General features: G+C 39.9%; 1 protein-coding gene and 1 pseudogene across 8 annotated transcripts in view; one reads left to right on the top strand and one right to left on the bottom strand.

The window, feature by feature from the left end:
- The window catches only part of LOC308634290 (centrosomal protein of 78 kDa-like), a 289,426-nt gene extending 274,024 nt beyond the window's left edge, over positions 1 to 15,402 (top strand). For 3 of the 7 annotated variants that reach the window (XR_014018991.1, XR_014018992.1, XM_081268097.1), the window contains exon 4: positions 10,172 to 10,480. Coding sequence is in view for 5 of the 7 variants with exons in the window: in XM_081268097.1 (XP_081124223.1) it covers positions 10,172 to 10,224 (53 nt within the window). In the remaining 2 variants the exon portion in view is untranslated. Of the gene's footprint in view, positions 1 to 10,171; positions 10,481 to 11,907; positions 11,972 to 15,280 lie in introns of those variants that run through there. The other 4 variants (XM_081268098.1, XM_081268101.1, XM_081268099.1 and 1 more) reach the window with 4 other exon arrangements.
- On the bottom strand, positions 11,842 to 19,024 carry LOC308634274 (spermatogenesis-associated protein 31D1-like; annotated as a pseudogene). Its single transcript has 4 exons — positions 18,235 to 19,024; positions 17,462 to 17,501; positions 16,300 to 16,357; positions 11,842 to 16,031 (listed from the first exon to the last, which is right to left on the bottom strand). The product of its transcript is annotated as a spermatogenesis-associated protein 31D1-like (transcript).
- Between the last annotated feature and the right edge of the window lie 224 nt (positions 19,025 to 19,248).

Genomic DNA, 19,248 nt, shown 5'->3' with positions numbered 1-19,248 from the left:
AATTGCATTGGATCTATGTATCAGGTTGGTAAATATTGCCATCTTAACAATGTGAAGTCTTTCAATCCATGAACATGGTATGTTTCCTCCAATTATTTAGATCTTATTGATTTTCTTTAATCAATGCTGTATAAATTTCAGAGTATAAAAGTTTTGTAATTATTTTCCTAAATGTATTTATGACTATTTTATTCTTTTGGATGCTGTTATAAATGGAATTTGTAAAGTATTTCTTGATTGTTTATTGCCCCCTGTCCAATCTTAATTGTGTATAGTCTCTTAACATGTTTTTGTATTGCATACTTCTGGACCCTAATTAATACTGCTTCCTCTCTCTAGAATGTCTTCCCTCTCCAAGTCTCATTGTTTAATTCTTACACAGTGTGGTTGGTAAAGGAAATTGATGTAGCCACTATGGAAAATAGTATGGATGTTCTTCAAAAAATTAAAAATAAACCACCATATGATCTAACAATCCCACTTCTGGGTATATATGCAAAAGAACAGAAATTACTATGTTCAGGAGGTATCTACACTTCCATATTCATTGTAACATTATTTACAATAGTTAAGATATGGAAATAATCTAAGTGACATTTGAATGAATGAATAACAAAAATGTGGTACATATACTCACACTACAAAATATTATTTCATATTTTTTTAGAAAAGGAAATCCTGTCAATTATGATGACATGGATGAAATTGGAGGATACAAAGCTAAGTGAAATAAGCCAGGCATGAAAAGACAAATACTGCATAATCTCACTTATATCCGGAATTTTAAAAAGTTGATCTTAAAGAAATAGGGAGTAGAATGGTGGCTGCCAGTTTGCTGGAATATGTGGGAAACGGGGAGATGTTGGTTACATGATGAAAAGTTTCATTTATTCAGGATGAGTACACTCAGGAGAGCTAATGTACAGCATGGTGAACAGTTATGCATTTGTTAGTTAGCTCATTGTGGTAATCATTTCATAATGCATACGAATATAAAAATTGCATTGTAGACCCTATATATATACATATAATTTTAAATTTGTCAATTATACTCAGTAAAGATGGGTGGAAAAGACTCACCATATTTCCTAAAAGGAAAGGTAGAGAGCAGTGGAGAGGTGAGGAGAGGAGAGGAAAGGGAAAGTTAATAGTTCACAGTTTTCTTTATTACACTCGAATATACAGATACCTTAGGGGAACCTAATTCAATTGCTAGGTGCCTGGATTTTTAAAATGGAATCTTTGGGTCCAAATCACAATTCTACCATTACCTTGACATCACCTATGATTTAGGGAATGTTATTAAACTTCTCTATTTTTCTATCATACAATAAGAACAAGGTGTATAACTATTTGCATTAATTTCTTTATTTCATAGGTTTGGTGAGAAGTCTGTATATATTAATATGGGTATAGTTCCTAGCCCATCATAATTCTTTATTATTTTTATCTACCCAGTTTTAAAATCCATGCTGTTTATACCAACATGGAAACATAGTACTTACACAGACTGTGCTTGATACATATCTGTTACTAGAAAAGCTGTGGTGATGGTGGTAGTGGTAGTTGTTGTGGAAGCTATTTCAGCTGGAACTGAGTCTCAAGGAAAACATCAAATGCTTTTATTTTCTAATGAAAGTGTCAGGGTAAGATTCAGTTACTTGATCTAAGCCAAATGTCAAGCTTTTCTATCCATCCTCTGAGAGCACCACTATTGGAAATGACTGCCCTTTCATTAAATACACTTTTATGCTACAATTTCTTATTTTTTCATGGCCATCTGTACTGAGAATTCAGATAGCTATTAGAAGTCTTTAAAATCTGCAGATCATAAATACTTTGAGATCTAATTCTGAGTATTACTCACTTTTCATGAATACCTTAGCACCTAATAGTACAATGGACATAATAAGATTAAAATGTGGGATAATTATATAAAGTAAAGAACCCTAGATATAAAATTCTTAAAAATTCTCAAGAGCATGTAATTAGAGAGTGCATAGGGTACTGGAAAATATACCTTTTAATAAAGGACATCAATTTTCTTTATTAGTTTTAATAAACATCCCATTTTGTGATAAACCCAAGATTTCAGAATATGTTCTATATCCCTGATCAAATGAGCAAGTTGCTGAAAAAATTGTAACTTATTATGCTCATTTATAAAATGTATTTGATTTATACTGACCATGCATGATTTATACCAAGATGTATCAAAAATGACTTTGCCTCTTTTTTGGACAGCAAATTACAAAAATGTGCCAAGATGGGTCCTATCATTACATGCTACAAATGCTATTTAAAATGTAGTATAGAAATTACCTAAAACAACTTTGGATCAAACTTCAAAATATCTTCTCTAATGTATTCATGAATTCAGTAAATAAGTTTAGATCAACATTTGTCTACCTTTCTTTTTTCTTTCTCTTCTGTTTCTTATGTAGGGCACAAGTCTTATACTTTCATGGTTGGCTAGAGTCCTATGGGCTGTAGATGATGGATTATATTTATGCAAAAGAATTGAGACTAAACTTTCCTAGAGTATCACATCCCTGGAAACTTGAATCTTGTGGTTGATATAGCTAATGTCAGTGGCTTTTACACCTCTGGGGTACATTCACTTCCTCCGCTGGAACTGACTCCCACTTAGGCACGTATCCTCCAATTTAGGTTCCTTACTCTTTTTCCTTTCAAGATATTCTGAATCATCTGGACATCATTTCCTGCAACATTTTCTCTCATTCGTTTCTTGTCCAAAACTCATTTTGTAATGATGAGGTTAGATCACTTTTCAACATAACATAAGTATTCATGGATCTAATGACATTTAATAGTGAGAACTGGGTTGTTCACTTTTCTGTAGTTATTCCTACACCCTTGAACAGCTCTGGAGTTTGTGATAGAGTTCATTAATTCATTCATTCATTCAGTGATTCTCTTGTTACTTTGTTTTTTTGTATTTTGTGTATTCCTGTGTTGGGTTTTATGTATATATTGGGATGCATTTTTCTTCTGCTCTTATGTGTGGGCTTTTTAGGGCACAGCCTTATTTTTTCAAAGTGTTCTAGTGATCTAGATTGACACACTTTGTAGGTGTGGTATCTACAGCCTTTGTATTAATTCTGTTTTTGCTGTAGGAGTGGATGCTCATGAGTGGGATTTGAGGACCCCTCTTAGTATTCCTAATTGCTGCCAGGTCACTTGGTAGGTACTTGTCAGGACAGTATGGCAATGATCTCTTGGGCTCCCACACAGCAAGCTGAGGTGTGGCCTTCTCACTCTGCTAGCTCGTTGAGAGTCATATATTGATTTTCAGATACAGGTTGTCTATGCAGTTTTTGGATCAGGTAAAGTCAGCCTGCTTCTCTGATCTACAAGCTTTTCTATGCCAAATTTGTCCACTGTGTTTCTCTCTCTGTATTATTTTTACCTCTGTGGTAAACCAGTGCTGTTGCTGTTGCTGCTGCTACCACATCTGGCTTTGTTCCAATATATTCTTTCTTATTCTTTGTTCAATGCACCCGTGTTTCTGGGTCTCTAAGAGAGTCTGTTTTATATTTAATTTCAGTGAACTCCCTCTTTCAAGCACCTTGCTGAGAAGCATTTCTCCCCACTGCTTATATCTTGAGCCTCAGAGCAACTGGAAATGCAGCCTTCCTCTAATCTGCCATCTTGAATATTCCATTCAATCATTCTCCTATCAGAAATAGTTATTGTTACATACTCTGTGCTAGGCATTCTGCAGGGCTCATACAATCTGTTGGTAAGTGAGAAACTCACTTTGGTTTGCTCAGTTGTTTATTTTTAGGTCATGTCTCCCCACTAAGCTATAAATATTATGAAGTCAGAAACCATATTTTTTGTACCCCCTCATATGTCCTCCTCTGATATGGTCACTTATGAAGTGATTTGTTGATTGAATGACTCCAAGTCTTGTGGGGAGTAAGACTACAAAAGGAAAACAATATTCTGTTATTTATTAGGAAGAAGGGCAATATGATTCTGAAATGAAAATAATTTTATCCCTACTCATTTGTTAAACTCCACAGCTATCTTCAGCAAAAGCTTAGAATATTAGATCAGGGAGAGTCTTAGTAATACTCCCTCTCTCTCTTTCTGGTGAGGCAAAAAAATTAAGGAGATCACCCAAGGTTCCACAGTTGTCAGACCACAGATTTGGGGCTATTGTCTGGGTTTTAAATATGCCACATCTTGATCATTTTGAGTACACTGTGACACTGTGTGAGGGTTTCCTCACACAGTGATCCTATATTATACTCAAGGCTTTAGATAGTAAGGTGAGATTGTATCACCTAGATAAAGATCTTAACCCCTTAGAAAGTTCTGTAAGCAAACCAGGATAATCAAATAAGGCAGATGTTATTTGGCATCAGATTTTAGGGAAAAAAAATAACTTGAGTTGGCTGAATCCTAGAGCTTACACTTGTCTCTTGCATGAAATTGTTGCATGAAAATGTGTTGGGACTTTGACATGTGTGGCAACCAGTCTTCAAAAGAGTGATTCACACCTCCTCCTACTCTGCAACTGTTAGTGCTGGCTTCTGGCAAAAGGTTGGAAACATTGCAGTCATGTGGCTTGGCTTGCTGGGAGAAAAGAGGCCATGAGCCAGGAGAAAGCAGGGAAGAAAGACTTCCTGAGGGAAGTCAGGAAGAATATGGGACAAAATGAGGGTGAAAATGTAGCCCCACATAATGGACCAGATCATTGGACATAGATTCTAAGTAGGAATGAGGCTAATTCAAAGTATTTTCTAAGATTCACCACCCAAGAATTGTGTTTATAGGATGGCTAAACAAACAGATTAAGAAATATAGGTGATCTTTAATTCCTACAAAGAGGAAATACATTTAGTTTTGAAGATCCTGAGTGGGTTGTATTATAAGGATTAATAAATGAGGCAACTAAGGTAGAGCAGGAATGGGGCAGGCAAATTGGTTCTAGATGGGAAAATGGGAAACAAGGTAGAATCTTTCTTAGGAAACAGTTTGACAGCTGATAATCTTGGGTGACTCATGATCCCTCTGCCAGCTAGAGGCTTTGAGCTCAATTTACTTGTGCTGCTTGTGGCACATACTGTTGGGCTATGGCCAACAGATTTCTTACTAGTTCTAGGTTAGGATTGTTGCAGGGGGATTCATGCCAATTTAGCTGAGATAGGCCTAAAAAATTATGGGAACAGACTATCTCAAATAAGAATTGTGAAACATTTTGGAGTGAGGCTTCATTGATGAGTGATATATGAGGACACCTAGATTTGGATCTTGGGAGAAGGTAGAAAGTTTTGAAAATATACAAGAAAAAAGAAAAGTAAAAGAGAGCTGTGCACAACCAAAGAGTTTTTATAGTATGTACAAAAGCAAGTAGCAGTGTCAGTTTAATTGCTGTTCAGTGGAGTGAATGAGGGTTATGGAGTGAACAACAAAAAAGGCAGCTATTATTCACATGTAGAGTAGGTTGACTTCTGACTCAGGCAAGGGCATGGATTTCTGAATATGAGTAGTAGTATATAATATGTGGTGAAGGAATCAGAATAATGAAATGGGATAGATAAAAGTATAATTCAACATTTTGTGTAGACTTTTATTGTTTACAATTGATTTCATATGTATTCTGTATTTTTCCTAGGACAAAACATGTGAACAGCTATTATTTTATTACTATTTCATATGAGGACACTGAACTTCAGAGTCAGATATAATTGCCCAAGGTCACACAGGTAGAGAATCAGGGACTAATTTTAGGTGTTATATTCTGAATCCTGAGTTTTACTTCCTGGGTTATACAGCTTTATTCTAGTGAAATCTGTGCATTGCCCTGGCTGATCTTGCCTGGCATCATGGCTCTCTTGATCACCCTATCTTAATAGTGTATTGTCTGATGCGTGGCATATGGTGGGCACTCAAGAATTGTGTTTATAGGATGGCTAAACAGATTAAGAAATATAGGTGATCTTTAATGATGAAGTAGATTTTATAATGATGTGAGTTAGACATTTGTTCCAGTGAACTTTGCTCCTAGATATAGTGCATTTTCATTTACCACCAGTGTTGGCTACCTGGTCCTTTCCTAATTCAGAGTTCAGCTGGTATTGCATCAAAATTTGGATTAAACATTATATGATATTAAACTACACCATGAATAAATATTACCTGTTTTATATTAAACACTGCTCTTTAGTATAAAACACCTACTAGCCCACAATATTTTTGTTTTTCTCTCTTCCCCTATACTTTCTCCTTTCCTCTTTGATTTAAAATCAGAGGACCTGTGATTAGTCCCTGATTCACTGTTGGCATGACTATATGTGACTCTGAGGCTCAACCTCCTCATGTATGAAATCAGGATAAAATAATATCTATTCATAAGTTTTACCCTAAGAAAAATAGGGAATGCATAAGGAATGGAATGATAGCTTTATTTTTATTAATACCTTTTCTCTAGTTAGTTTGTATTTTGTACTCCTTAATATTATTGTGTAATAAATCATATATTTTTATCTCCTTTGGAAAAAGTAGTTTGTTTTCTACTTCTTCCTTGTCTCCCACAATTTTAAGTATAATATTAAGTACTTAATTGACTATTTATAAATATGTGTTGATGGGGTAATCTTCTGTAAATACAGTGAATTATTTTGTTTAACTTTGTTTGTGTCTTTCATGGTAAAATAAAATTTATATATGTCATAGAAGTTTGAATTTGCTTGTCATAGAAAGACCTTGGTTTTAGCATCATAAATAGCTAGGTTTTTATTCCTGCCTAGCACTTAAATAGGACTTTGGGTAAATTTTGTAATATTCAGAATCTGTTTTATCATTTCTAGATGCAAATAAATAATTTTTATCTCCTAGTGTTATCATGATAATTACATGTGCTGAAAGATGAGAAAACACTAGAATGCTGTATAACACTTAGCATTTCACCTACTTTCTGCTGTATTTTGAAACAATATTCTAGAGGAAAGACTAGTTTTAATCTTAGATCCTGATTTATAAGGTGCATAATACTGGACAAGTGACTCAATCTCTCCAAATTCAGTTTTCAGCACAATGAGATCAAGTGAGATGATCAAACATAATAGACAATGAGAATGGATTTTTGTAGACTATAAATGAAAAAATGAAAGCTATTTCTGCTATCCATATTTTATTGATAAGGCACTAAGATAGAAGATTGTGTTCTAATCTTCTTTTAGTAGAAGAAACTTGTTTAATGACTTCAAGGTTTTCCAACCTAACCTAATATTTGGAGATCTGGCCTCAAAGTATTATCCTTTCTATCTTGTACATAATAGTCTAATTAAATGGAGCCTTAATTATTATCATATATACTTTATTATATTTAGAGTATTATTCCATTGTTTGTGGTAAATACTGGCCTTTTCTGATGCTAGACATACTGTCAATCTATTCACATTATTTCATATCCACTTTTTCTCTCCCACTCACCATATCTTTGAAAAATGACTTCATAGCTGATCATAGAAATAAACACATTATAACAGTGAATAAACATCAAATATGTCATGTAACACATAATCATAATCTTTAAGAATGGAATGAGCAATACTCAAACTGTCATTCATAGAAAACATGAAAGAGTATGAATACCCCATACACATTTTCTTAAGGTGTTATGGGAAGGTTTGTCCAGGATTCAGATGTAAGGTTGGTATTAGGCTTAGCTGTCTTTTTGAACATGAAGGGTCATGTGATTATTTGGCTTCCATTCATTGAAATTCCAGAACCTTCTTAGTTAGATTTATCTTTTCACATGGGAGCATTAATCAAGATAAATTCCATCACAACTGTTGCCAAACATTTCTTGCCATGTGCTGTGTAGTTAGTTTACTCAGAGCCTACTTCAAAGGACTATAATTTCACTGTTTCATCACGTTAGCATTTCATCTGTCGTTCTGGCAATATTTTATGCCTCTTTTATCCTTCAGGTTTTTTCTCTGTATAAACTATTAATATATATGAAAATGCATGTGTCTCTCTTAGACTCTCATTACCATCTTGCCTGCACTGCTAGTTTTGCATGCAGCCTGCAGTAAATTCAGTGTGGATGGTCTAAGTAAGTTATGGAAAAGCCAAATGTGATTGGACAGATTCATAAAATGCAGTCAGATTGTACACTGCTGAATATATATTTCTTTCTCCTTCCTCTATACCCACACACAAGGCTGTGTTTGCATATATACACACTATATAGGAGAAGTCTTGGCCACACATAAATAAGTTGATAAAGTCCAGGAGTCACATAGCACTTACCAGACACTGAGTTGCAGCTCATGAATCAGCTATAGCAAACTATAAATAAATGACCATGGGCTCATTACTGTGCCAGTTATGGGCCTTTTCCAGTGATTGCTTTTTAATCTAAAAATAGGGACCAGTGGGCTGTTTAAAATATTTCATGTCAAGGGAGTAAATATCCATAATCAGCTGCCCCCCTTGTTTTTCCTTCTTGAATCAAGACATATTATTAATGCATAATGGGTAGGAAAAATGATTGGCTACGGGATTTCTAGGTTGTAATTTTACCTCAGATGCCAGAACACAAAATCTTGTGTGACCTTGCATGAATGATTTTCTATCCCTGGGTTCTTGTTTACCAATTTTCTGAAATGAATTTGCAATCATGTCAGAAAATTAATCTCAGCTGGTTAGCTGATTGGTTTGCTTTCTGGGCATCCATTCCATTTTTCATGATTCTTAACTTCTCATTTCTTGTGCAGTATATTTGTCAGAACTCTTTGGGTTGCAAGTGGAAGAAACACAAGTGGAATTGGCTTAAGCAAAAGGAGGAACTGATTGACTCATATGCTCCCACCAAGAACAGGGTTTGGAGAGCAGACACACAACTTCCCTTTCTTACAAAGGAGAATCTTATTCTTATTGGGATTTCCCCTTTCTAGACTTTGCCAGGTCTTCTGGTGAATTCAGCTTTTATGTCAGAATAATCAGGGCAGCTGAGCCCTTCCTATGAGAACTTTGAGACAGAGAAACATATGCTAGTGGGAGAAACATCTGTGGGAGGAAACAAATCATCATTTTTTGTTGTATCAAAGGACTTGTTGGGCTCAAATCAGTTAAATATATTTGATATGGTCTGTAAAGGTTAAAATGTGGTACTACTCCTTCCCCTTTTGTAAAAACTTTATTACTATGCTTGATTTTGTACCTTTCACAACTGTGTTTCACAGTTATAATCTTTTATACTTCTCTTATTCTTGTTTATACTCCTATAACCCTCTTTTCCTCTCAATACCATTTTCAGATTCTGTCATGATGTCATCCAGTTTCTGATTACAGATAGATAGAAAACACACCATGTGTTCTTATTCCTTGAGCTCACATTCTTTATTCACAAAGAAAAGACCTTTACCTTCTTCCTACAGCTACTGGTGTTAAGACATCCTTAAAACTGCTCTACCATTACATTTTGGTTAGGAGTCACCATCATGGTGACTTATATGCTTCACAGACAAATTCATATCCACATTTCAAACCACAGCTTGATTAGGTTTGGACTTTTGTGATCAGATGGTTTCAGGAGGGTTTGGCTTGCTTTTAAGTTTCCTTGTATTGCTGAGGTCTTCATATTAATCTTAGTGGGAATTCAGAAATATCCAAGAGATGTGTAATGAACTGGTGGGATGACTGCCAGGAGACTCTTTGGATGGGTCAGTTTGCATTACCCCCAACCCCCTCCATGTTTTTCTTTTAATTTTGGCTGGAAGTGACTAAGGAAGTGTGTACTTGATATGAGAATCCAAGGAATGATAGGATAAGGATTACAGGTCTGTTTTTTGGATGAGCCTCTGGACTGGCCCCATGGTTATCTGAGCATTTCAGAAAGAGAGGGAGGGAATCTAGGTAAGCCACTCTGTCAGACATGGGTACACCATTTTCTGATAAAGGGTGTCAGAAAGTGGAGAAGCAGCATAGCCTCTCCAATTCTACATAACACTTATGACTGTTTTAGGGCATAGAAGCTTCTGAGGAAACTAGCATCATTTTGTTTTCAGGGTTTTGCTAGGAGTTTTGCCATCAACAGGAGGCCTCATATTTTCAAAGACATGGACATCTTCATGGTGAGCTTCTGCTGCACTGAATTCCATCAAATAACTTTGTGTTATTTTTCCAGCAGCAGACAGCAGTGGAAGGGGAGAACATTACCAAGAGGAGGAGTGTTCATGAACTCTCACAAGACACACTTCAGGTATTCCTGGGAATTACCAAGTAAGACCTGGGGGGATCTTGTGTGGACAATGTAAGCCAATAGTCACTTCAATAGGAGTTATTTGTTTCATTCTGGCAGTTATACATGATGAGACCTGACCAAACAGTTTACTCTTGTAAAGACTTTGATTTTATGGTCCTTTGAAGGAGGTATTATAAGAATTGATGCAAATATCTCCAGGAGAGGGACTTTAAATAAATGGAAAATTACTATTGCCACATTATCAGATCAATGTTTTGTTCTAATAATTAGTTATACATGATAGCAGAATGAATTTTAACACATCATACATAAATGGAGTATAACTTCTCATTCTTCTAGTTGTACAGGATATAAAATTACAACAGTTGTGTAAATATATATGCACATAGGATAATGTCTGATTCATTGTACTGTCCTATCTTCCTCTATGTCCTCTTTCCTTCCTTCACTCTACTCTGTCTAATTCAAAATACCTTTATTTTTCCCTCCCCCCCACCTTATTGTGAATTAGCATCTACATATCAGAAAAAACATTTGGCCTTTGGTTCTTTGTGCTAGGAGCCACAGCAAAGTATTATGATGCATGGCACCTTTGGTTAACTTGACTGCCAGCTAGCCATTGAGATGATATGATTATGTTAAGATTTACATTCATATGGAAATTGGACTCCTGTTCACCTTGGCCTGCTATGGAATGGGACTCCTGGAGAGTTCCCATTGGTTGGGGAAGGATAGTAGTAGGGTTTTCCGGGGAGGTCCTGGGCACCTGGTTCAGGGAGACATGACCACGTGAGTGGACCGGTTTGCTGGCCGGACATGTCCCAGGTATTGGCGGCATTTTCAAAAATAAAGTTTTGTTCCTGCTTGAGTGGCTCATGATTCTGTGCCCAGCTGGGTTGCGGCAATATGCCTTATTAAAAACTTCTTAAGCAGCACCTACCCTGCTCCTAAAACCTACCCTAATCACCCAGAATCCACTGCAGCAGTACCCCCCAAACATTGTCAAGCAAGTTTCACCCTTCTGTATGAACTTCTGATAACTGACATGTTTGTAAAAAATGACTAAGCCACTCTATTAACCATTCTCAAAATGGTTCCTGTCCTTGACTCTCTCCCCCCGCCCCTCCCTCTCATTGTAATTGGACACAATACCTTTACTTTTATGTGGTGCTGAGGAGCAAACCCAGCGCCTAGAGGCGAGCGCTTTACCTCTGAGCCAAAACCTAGGCCCTTGACTCTCTTTAGGTATAGAAGACCTATCTTCCTCACTGCAGGGGGAAGGTGTGGGATGCCATATATAATGCCACTGAGGTTAAGCTAAGGGGTAGGAAGCAGTGCCACCTCCTCAGGTTTCAGCAGGAAGACGAAAGGTGTTTTTTGAAAACATGATCTCTTTTCCTTAAGGAGAGGTCCAGGAGATTTGGTCACCTTTTTAGGAGTCCAGAGAGGCAATCAATAAAAGCTGAACTACTTTCTCCCCTTCCCCAAACACAAGGACAGGTTGCCCAAAACCCAAACCCGCAACACAAGAAAAGACACCATATTGTTAGAAAATTTATTGGGGAAAATCCGTATTCTCAAAAAGGGATAAATTATTTTGGGGGAAGAAAATTTTCTTTCTGAAAATCCTGGAGAAGCATTTTCTGTTTGAACAACAGGGACAACTCTCCCAACACAGTGCCTTTAACAAAAGGAGCATCAGCTGGAGCCACCTGACCAACTCTATGTTTGCATGTAGTATTCAGATGGAGCAAGGGTTCCTTGTGCGGCATGGATGGGTGATGCTTCTGACATCCTTTCCTGTACTGTCACACTTTTCTGGGGCTGTCTGCCCCTGTCCATGACCCATCTATTATTCCCTGTAGGATACCTCTGACCAGCAAAGCCAACTTCTTGGCTGCAAGATTTGGCACTTGGCACCGTAGCACAGGGAGTCTTGACATTGAAGGCATGTTTCTGGACGGGTTCTGCCTGAACCGGCAGTCCAGTCTTGTGCTCAATTTTCCCAGGCCTCATGGGGGTGGAAAGAGGCTTTTGCGGGGCGGTGGCCTCTACTCCATGCCGACCTGCTAGTTTCTCCTCTAGGATCTTCCCAATGTCTGTCATGATTTTCTGAGCTTCAGTATTCCCAGTAAAGGCAGCTCTCTTAGCTGGGTTTCTGCCTTGCACAGATGATGAAGAGCTGCCCTTTTTCAGAGAAACTTCTTGCCCTTTGCTTTTTATACCAAAATAAAGCCTTTGAAAAAAGTGCTTGAACTGGCTTTTAAAATTGTTTTCAGGAGAAGGCTGTCCCTTCAGTGACGGGGCTGAGGAGGACTTGCTCCCAAGTGCCTCCTTTAATGTTCTGTCTTGAGGATGGGGGAGCTTCCCTCTAGGTTGGCGTGTCACCAACCCTGCATCCCCTCCACCAAACTTGCCTGTTTTGGGTACCAGAGGGCACACCCTTTTTGATGCTAATGGTACCTTCTTGTCCTGACACTTACATAAGACATGTGTCGGCATCCAGGGCTCTTGCCCCTGCTCTATGTTGATCCCTCTGTTGTCACAGTGGGCTTGTAGCACCTGAGGAGCTGCCATGTCCCCACTAGAAGCACTATGAAAATGAGTGAAAGTCTTAGAAGTCAAGGTCTTGCACGTCAAGGTCTGTGAAGCTAAGGTCTTAGATGCCAAGGTCTTGGAAGTCAACTTATCTAAGGCCAGTGTCAACAAAGTAGAAAAGGCTGGAACCAGGCCCTGCTCCCTGCTCTCCATTTTCATCTTCAACTCATTAAGCAACCGATTTTTAAGATCTAATGATTTGGAATCTTTGAGAACTGATATTCCTTCTGGGGGCCTTTCAACGGTCAGGGTTGATTCAACCTTACTCATATTCATATCTGTCCCGGAGGAGCTTTCTGACTCTGTGGTCGTCAGGCTGTTCGTAGACTGTGATCGAATAGCACAGAGCTCCTTTGCCTTGAATATCTCCCTTGATTTGTTAGACATGGGAAAATATTCTAAATTCTTAATCATTTTTCTCTGAATCTTTTCTATAAAATTGCTGGGACTCACTCCCTTATTCCATGATTTGGGTCTGGCCCCAGCCTGCTTTGTGGGCAACTTTGGGCTGCATTTATTGGCTATTACAGTCTGTTTCTGACTGTCTTTATCTTTGTCACTGCGTGGGAAGGGCAACGAAGCCCGTCTGTCACCCTCAATTGCCTTGACATTCTCTGTAAGCTCAGGGTTGGTGTGAGAGGGTGAATGTGTTAGGGCCCTCTTATTTTCCTTGCTCACAGGCGAAGGGGCAGAAAGAGGATGATCTAGAGTAGGGCCTGAGATTATTGTTCCCACCTTGCCTACATGAAAAGTACTAATGCTTTCTTTAAGGGGCTTGGAGACCCCAATTTTAGAATCCTTGCCAGAAGTCAGACTGGATGAGGAGGAAATGTTGGAGCGAACTGAGGGCCAGGATGGGGTTCCTTTCATTTTGAAGATGTCTATGGATTCCTGAACCTTTTGGAGAAGCCCACACATCATCCTCTTATGAAAGAGTTTAATATGGTCTTCCAACATCTTTTGTTTGTTGGAACCAAGGAAGGAAATATCCTGGGCGGTATTGAGGCCCTTCGTGTCCTCATACACCAGTGGTGCCAAATCACTGTGTTTTGTTTGGCTAGGGGATTTCTCAGGACTAGTCAATACCGGCTCCATAGAATGCAATGATCTATTCACAGTGCCAGGCATCTGACACACATGGATTTCCTCAAATTTCTTGCTCAAGTGTGCTTCCAGGGCTTCTGTCAGTTGTTTCTGAACTGAGCTCTCCTCTGAGATCTTTGATTTTTTTCCAAAAAGACTATTCAATTTGTTTTTTAGGTTTGTCTTAAAGTCAGAGTCCAGATCATTATCTGGAGCCCCCCCTGAGTCACTCAATGGATCATCTTTTGTGCCAATCTCTGGACTATTTACTTTCTTCACTCTCTCCCCTAGTGGAAGTAATTCTGAGCTCTTCTCATGGAAACTTCTGGGATGGCTCAATTGTAAATCTTTGCTACTTTGACCCTTAAACAAAGAGATCCATGAAAGTCCATAAGTGGACTTTGACTCAGATATCTCGGAAATTTCTGTTTCAGGACTCATCCTTGACAGACACTCACGGACTCTGCGGGGCAGACCCCACCGGTGTTGAATAAGCCTTTTCCGAAGGTGGTGCTCTAGCTTCTTCCGAAGCTCTTTTTTGAGGGGAAAATCTCCCGGAATGATGGTTGTTGGAGCATAAGCCTTGGAGGACCGTCCATCAGATAAAACACTGGGAGCTGGAGGACAAAACTCTTCCTTGGATTTTTGAACCACAAAGGGTAAACCCCACAAACTTTCCTGTCCTTTCTGTAATACGTTATATTCCAAGTCATGAATTTGGGATGGCATGAGAGATTGTACCTCATCCTGGAATCTATGAATCCTCACTCCACCATCACTAACCTGAGATGAAATAGGTGGTGACAAGGTAGGGACCGAGAATTGAAGCTGGTCTTGGGGTGGAACAGGAGATTGGCACTGAAGCTGGTCCTGGGGTGGGACAGGAGATTGGCCCAGTGCTTGGGTCAAGGGTTGAGATTGGATCTCAGCCAAGGACAGAGTTGGGGGAGGGGTTAGAACTAGAGATTCAGGGGCTTCAATGGAAGTGGGCATTGAATTGAAGCAGACATAGGTTGAACAGTCACCTGAGACAGGTACTATAGATTTCAAGGACTCACTGTGCAAAGATGGGAGACCCCAGAAGAATTGGGTACATTTTTTAGGTAAGTTATCCTCAAAGGTCTTAGGGTCTGAGGACTGGTGGTCTACCTGCAATTCCTCTGATTTGCCTTTACTGCTCTGTGAAGGAAGGGAGACAGGTGAGTCCTGTTGCTCAGCAACTGACTCTAACCTTTTCCCTGAAGAATTCAATTGGCCGTCTGGCTTAAGTTCTTTTGGAAAGGATTTTGTTTCCTTTTCCTTTTTGTTCTGCATCAGGAAATCACCCTTCTTTTTTATATGTCTCTCCAGAAGGGCCAAGACATCAGGGCATAGAAATGAGAGGTTTCTGGGCTCTACAAGGATGGCTGCAGTATCCCTCTCAGAAGAGGCCTCAGGAGGATGGAGGTCGAGGAGGTTTTTGTCATCATCAGAGGGCTCCAATTGAGATGGAGACAAGTGTTCGGCATGAGACTGGTTTCCAGAGAACTCTGCCACTGGAAGGCTTGCACTGTCAGTGCATGAGGTTGTTGGGACATTAGTAGACAACCCATCAGGGCTATCCACCAGAGACAAAGTAGCTTCAGGTTGGGCAACAGGTTTTGCTTCTTGACTGTCAGTTGGTGGGGGAAGGGTTGGAACAGGTGGGGGAGGGGTTGGAACAGATGGTTGAGGTGGGATATGATCCACTGGCAATTTTGAACTCAAGGGAGAAGACTCTGGTGGCAGAGAGTCACCCCGTAATGAGGGTCCAGGTAGGTCAATTAAAGGGTTAATTTGGTCAGGTGAACCAATAGAGGAAGGAAATAGAGTTGGCTCAGTTAAAGGAGTTGAAACTGAAGCTCCCAGAGGGATTGCAGAAACAACAGCGGACAGAAAAACTGATGACTCTCTCAAGGACGTCACGGAAGACACACGGGACACAGAATTAACAGCATCTTCCAAGGACGCCTTATAGATCAGTTGACTGACCTTAGCTGTTTTTCTATTACACACCCGACAGAGCGGGTCTGGACATAACAGTTGCCGAAAGTGGAGGGAATCATTATTCTGGCTCATGGAACTGCAAGAGACAGAAAGCCAAAGCTGTAACCAGAACCACTACAAGGGAAGCAAGATCTGCAGTTCTATGGGTGGTGGGGAGCCCGCTACCTGCTCCACATTCCACACATCTATGACCTCACAATACCCTCCCCTCCCAAGTTCTTTATTCACGTACCCATGGCTATGGCTACCCCTCCTGTGATTAGGGCATATTGCAAAGAATTCCTGGGGGACTGAGTAAGACATGCCAGGAAAGGAATCAGTAAAGAAGGGAAATGACTAATCACCTTCTCAGAATAGAAAGCAGCTTCCTCCTCTCCTCTGCTCTCCGGCAAGTTCTCCAACCTGGAAAACCAGGACAGTTGGTTATATATAGTAAAGGTAAAAACACAGGTTATTGCTGAGGGCCATTACCAAGTAGGAATGACGCATCACAGTTTCCTTGCCAGCGTACCCCATGTTAAATGGACTTGCCTTGGAATTTCGCTGTTGACATTGCATGTGTGTTTGAGAAAGGTGACCCTGCCCAAGGACGAGGGTGGATCCAGGATTAGGGTGTATCCTGCAGTTTGAGGAAGTATCCCGCTCCTTGGGTTTAGGGCGTTCCCAGTTTAAGACTATATGGGTTTTAGGGGAGTTGGAGGTTGAAGATTATTGCTGCCGGGATTAGGGTGTTCCTGCTGCTTGTTCCCGTTGAGTGTTGAGTTCTCGTGAGATTCAAAGGAGATTGGAAAAAAGCCTCGTGGAGTAGGTGAATTGGGCGGCACGAGAACGGGGATTGCCCCAGAGCGTGTGTGGAGGCCGGTGTGAGTTCGGGAATAAAGAATTGCTGTTTGAATCTACAAAGCTGTGTGGTGGCTCGTGATCTTGTGCCCAGCCAAGACTGTGGCAGGTTATCATTCAGGAGTTTTTACAGGAAACAGGATATTAAAGTCAGAAAGCCCTAAAAACCTGCAGATAAGGTCATAAGTGTCAGGGATAATAGTAAGAAGGTTCACAGGTGTATGTGGTTCCATTTAGAAAGTACTTTCACCTGTACCACCCTACATGCTGCTCAAAACCACCACCTGAAGCACAAGAGTCAGTAGCTGACTCAGAGATGAATCTAATCAGCCAAGAATTAAAGTAGTTTACACCACGTCACCAGACAGAAATTCTGACTCCAAGGCAATCAGGGGTCTTTGGACCTCTCACAGGGCCACCTACTTGGCAGTAAATGTCCAAGGCCCAGGTCCATCACTACTTGATTCACACCCAAGGAAGGGTGGGCAGGGCAGGGACTCTGAGGAATCTCTCAGGTCTCACTGCCTTCTCCTGAGCCTCTCCTCTGAGACCCTGTTTCCTGAGAGAGACTGCACCTAGAAACTGACATCCTCCAAGATCATGGAGCTGTAGAGAGATAGGAAAGTTCACCCTTATAGAGCTCAGGTTGAACAGGCAGAACCTTACCTTTAAATGCTCCATTTTTCCTTCTCTTTGTTCCCTGACGCTGAAAACAAAAAAAGAAAAGAATGAGGGGCTGGGGCCCATTTCTTTTACTCCTTTCGTTAACAAGCTTAGACATTCATTAGGCAAGAATCGGACAACTCTTCATTTTTAATTAGTAGAAATTGTATTCCTTCCTTTTATTAATCTTGAAGGGCAATGAAATATTTTCAATTTTTTACTTCTTTGATAATTTCAAAGGACATTTTTGTCTGTGAGATTCCACATTTGATGGTCTTAAACCCTCTGCTGAAGGAGGGCATAGAATCTGAGGCCAACCGTCTCATCTGTGCTCCCCCAGGGAACCCTGCGTCCTGGGGCAGAGCTCAGGCTCAGGCTACAGGCTCTACTCAGAGGTCAGCACTGCTGTCCTGACCAGCCCAATATGAAGGCTGGGTGAAGAGCATCTGACATGGGAATGAGACTCAGAATCTAGTCAGAAGAGACCCGTCTCCTTCACTCTCTATCCAGACCAATCTGGAACCCTCCACCACACCCCAAAAGATAGTCTGTGAGCTTCAGATGGAAACCTTAGTCCTTCCTGAACCTCTGACTTCTTTCCCTAAAGAGTGAAGTTCTATCTTGTCCTCAGACTTCCCAAGTCACATCTTTTTTGAGCCAACCAAACATTTAGTAACGTGAGCATGGAAATAACAAATCCCACCTGACATTTCCCAAACATTTCACATTTGACAAAAATCAAGAAACTCCCAAGGGAGTTCTCTCTGCGTCCTTACCTTCTGGGTGGCTTCATTTTTCTTGAGTGTTGGTGAAAATCGTTTCAATACCTGAAAGGACAGGTATAGAAAAAGCAATACCAACCCACTCAAAATGGTACTTTGGGGATCAATAGCCCAAAGAATTGAACCAAGATCAACCATGGTTCGGTGTGGCTATTCAGCAAAGAGAGAACATTCTTCATTGTCTGAATCGCTCGGTTGCCTAAGGCAAATGAGTTCTGAGGGTGCCCGGGCTTCTCTATATCTCCGGGCTTGCATCACACACCATTGAGGAGTCACAAAGGGAAAGGGTTCTGAGGGCGGGGAGAGAAGACTCGAGGAGGTTGTTCCCCTCCTCCACCTGCCCACCAGCCAGCAGATCCCTTTGCTCAGGTCTGTTGCTCCATTTCCCAGTCCACTCTTTCCTCATGTCATGCCTTCATTACCTCAGGGAGCATTCCTGTTTGTTTCATGTGTAACCAAGATGTTTTACATGAGTCCCCTTTTTACTGTTTGGATCCCTTGACTTACACCCCACCAATTCCACTGCCTTGAAAATCTGACATACACTGCCTGGAATTTTTGCTTGTACCAAGACATTTACACTCTTGGGTCACCTACATCCTTAAATCTATCTTATCTACAGAAAGCTTTTGCTTTACTCTAACTCACATGTAAAACTTAACGTTCTTTCATACTTAGGTAGTTTTATAAGTTTCAATAGCAGATTTTTGTTTCAATCAGCCTGTAGTATCTTCGATCACAGTGGCTGACTCTCATTAAAACTAATAATTTGTTAGTCAACACTCTTGAAACAAAAATAAACATAAAAAGAATCTAAAGAAAATTGAAACTTCAAGTGATCTTGGAGATAAGTTTATAACGTTTGTTTTTTTTTCTGAAGTAGTGAAGATTAAACATAACAAAGACTATTGGATGTGCTCTATTTCCCGCCCCCTGACAAATTGATCCAGTGTTTTCAAATCTGATAATCAACCATCTCATTTTTTTTCAATTCTTCATTCATTATTT

This window comes from Spermophilus citellus (genome assembly GCF_964194105.1).
Source record: "Spermophilus citellus genome assembly, chromosome: 2".
Taxonomy (NCBI): domain Eukaryota; kingdom Metazoa; phylum Chordata; class Mammalia; order Rodentia; family Sciuridae; genus Spermophilus; species Spermophilus citellus.
This window is presented reverse-complemented; position numbering and strand designations above follow the sequence as displayed.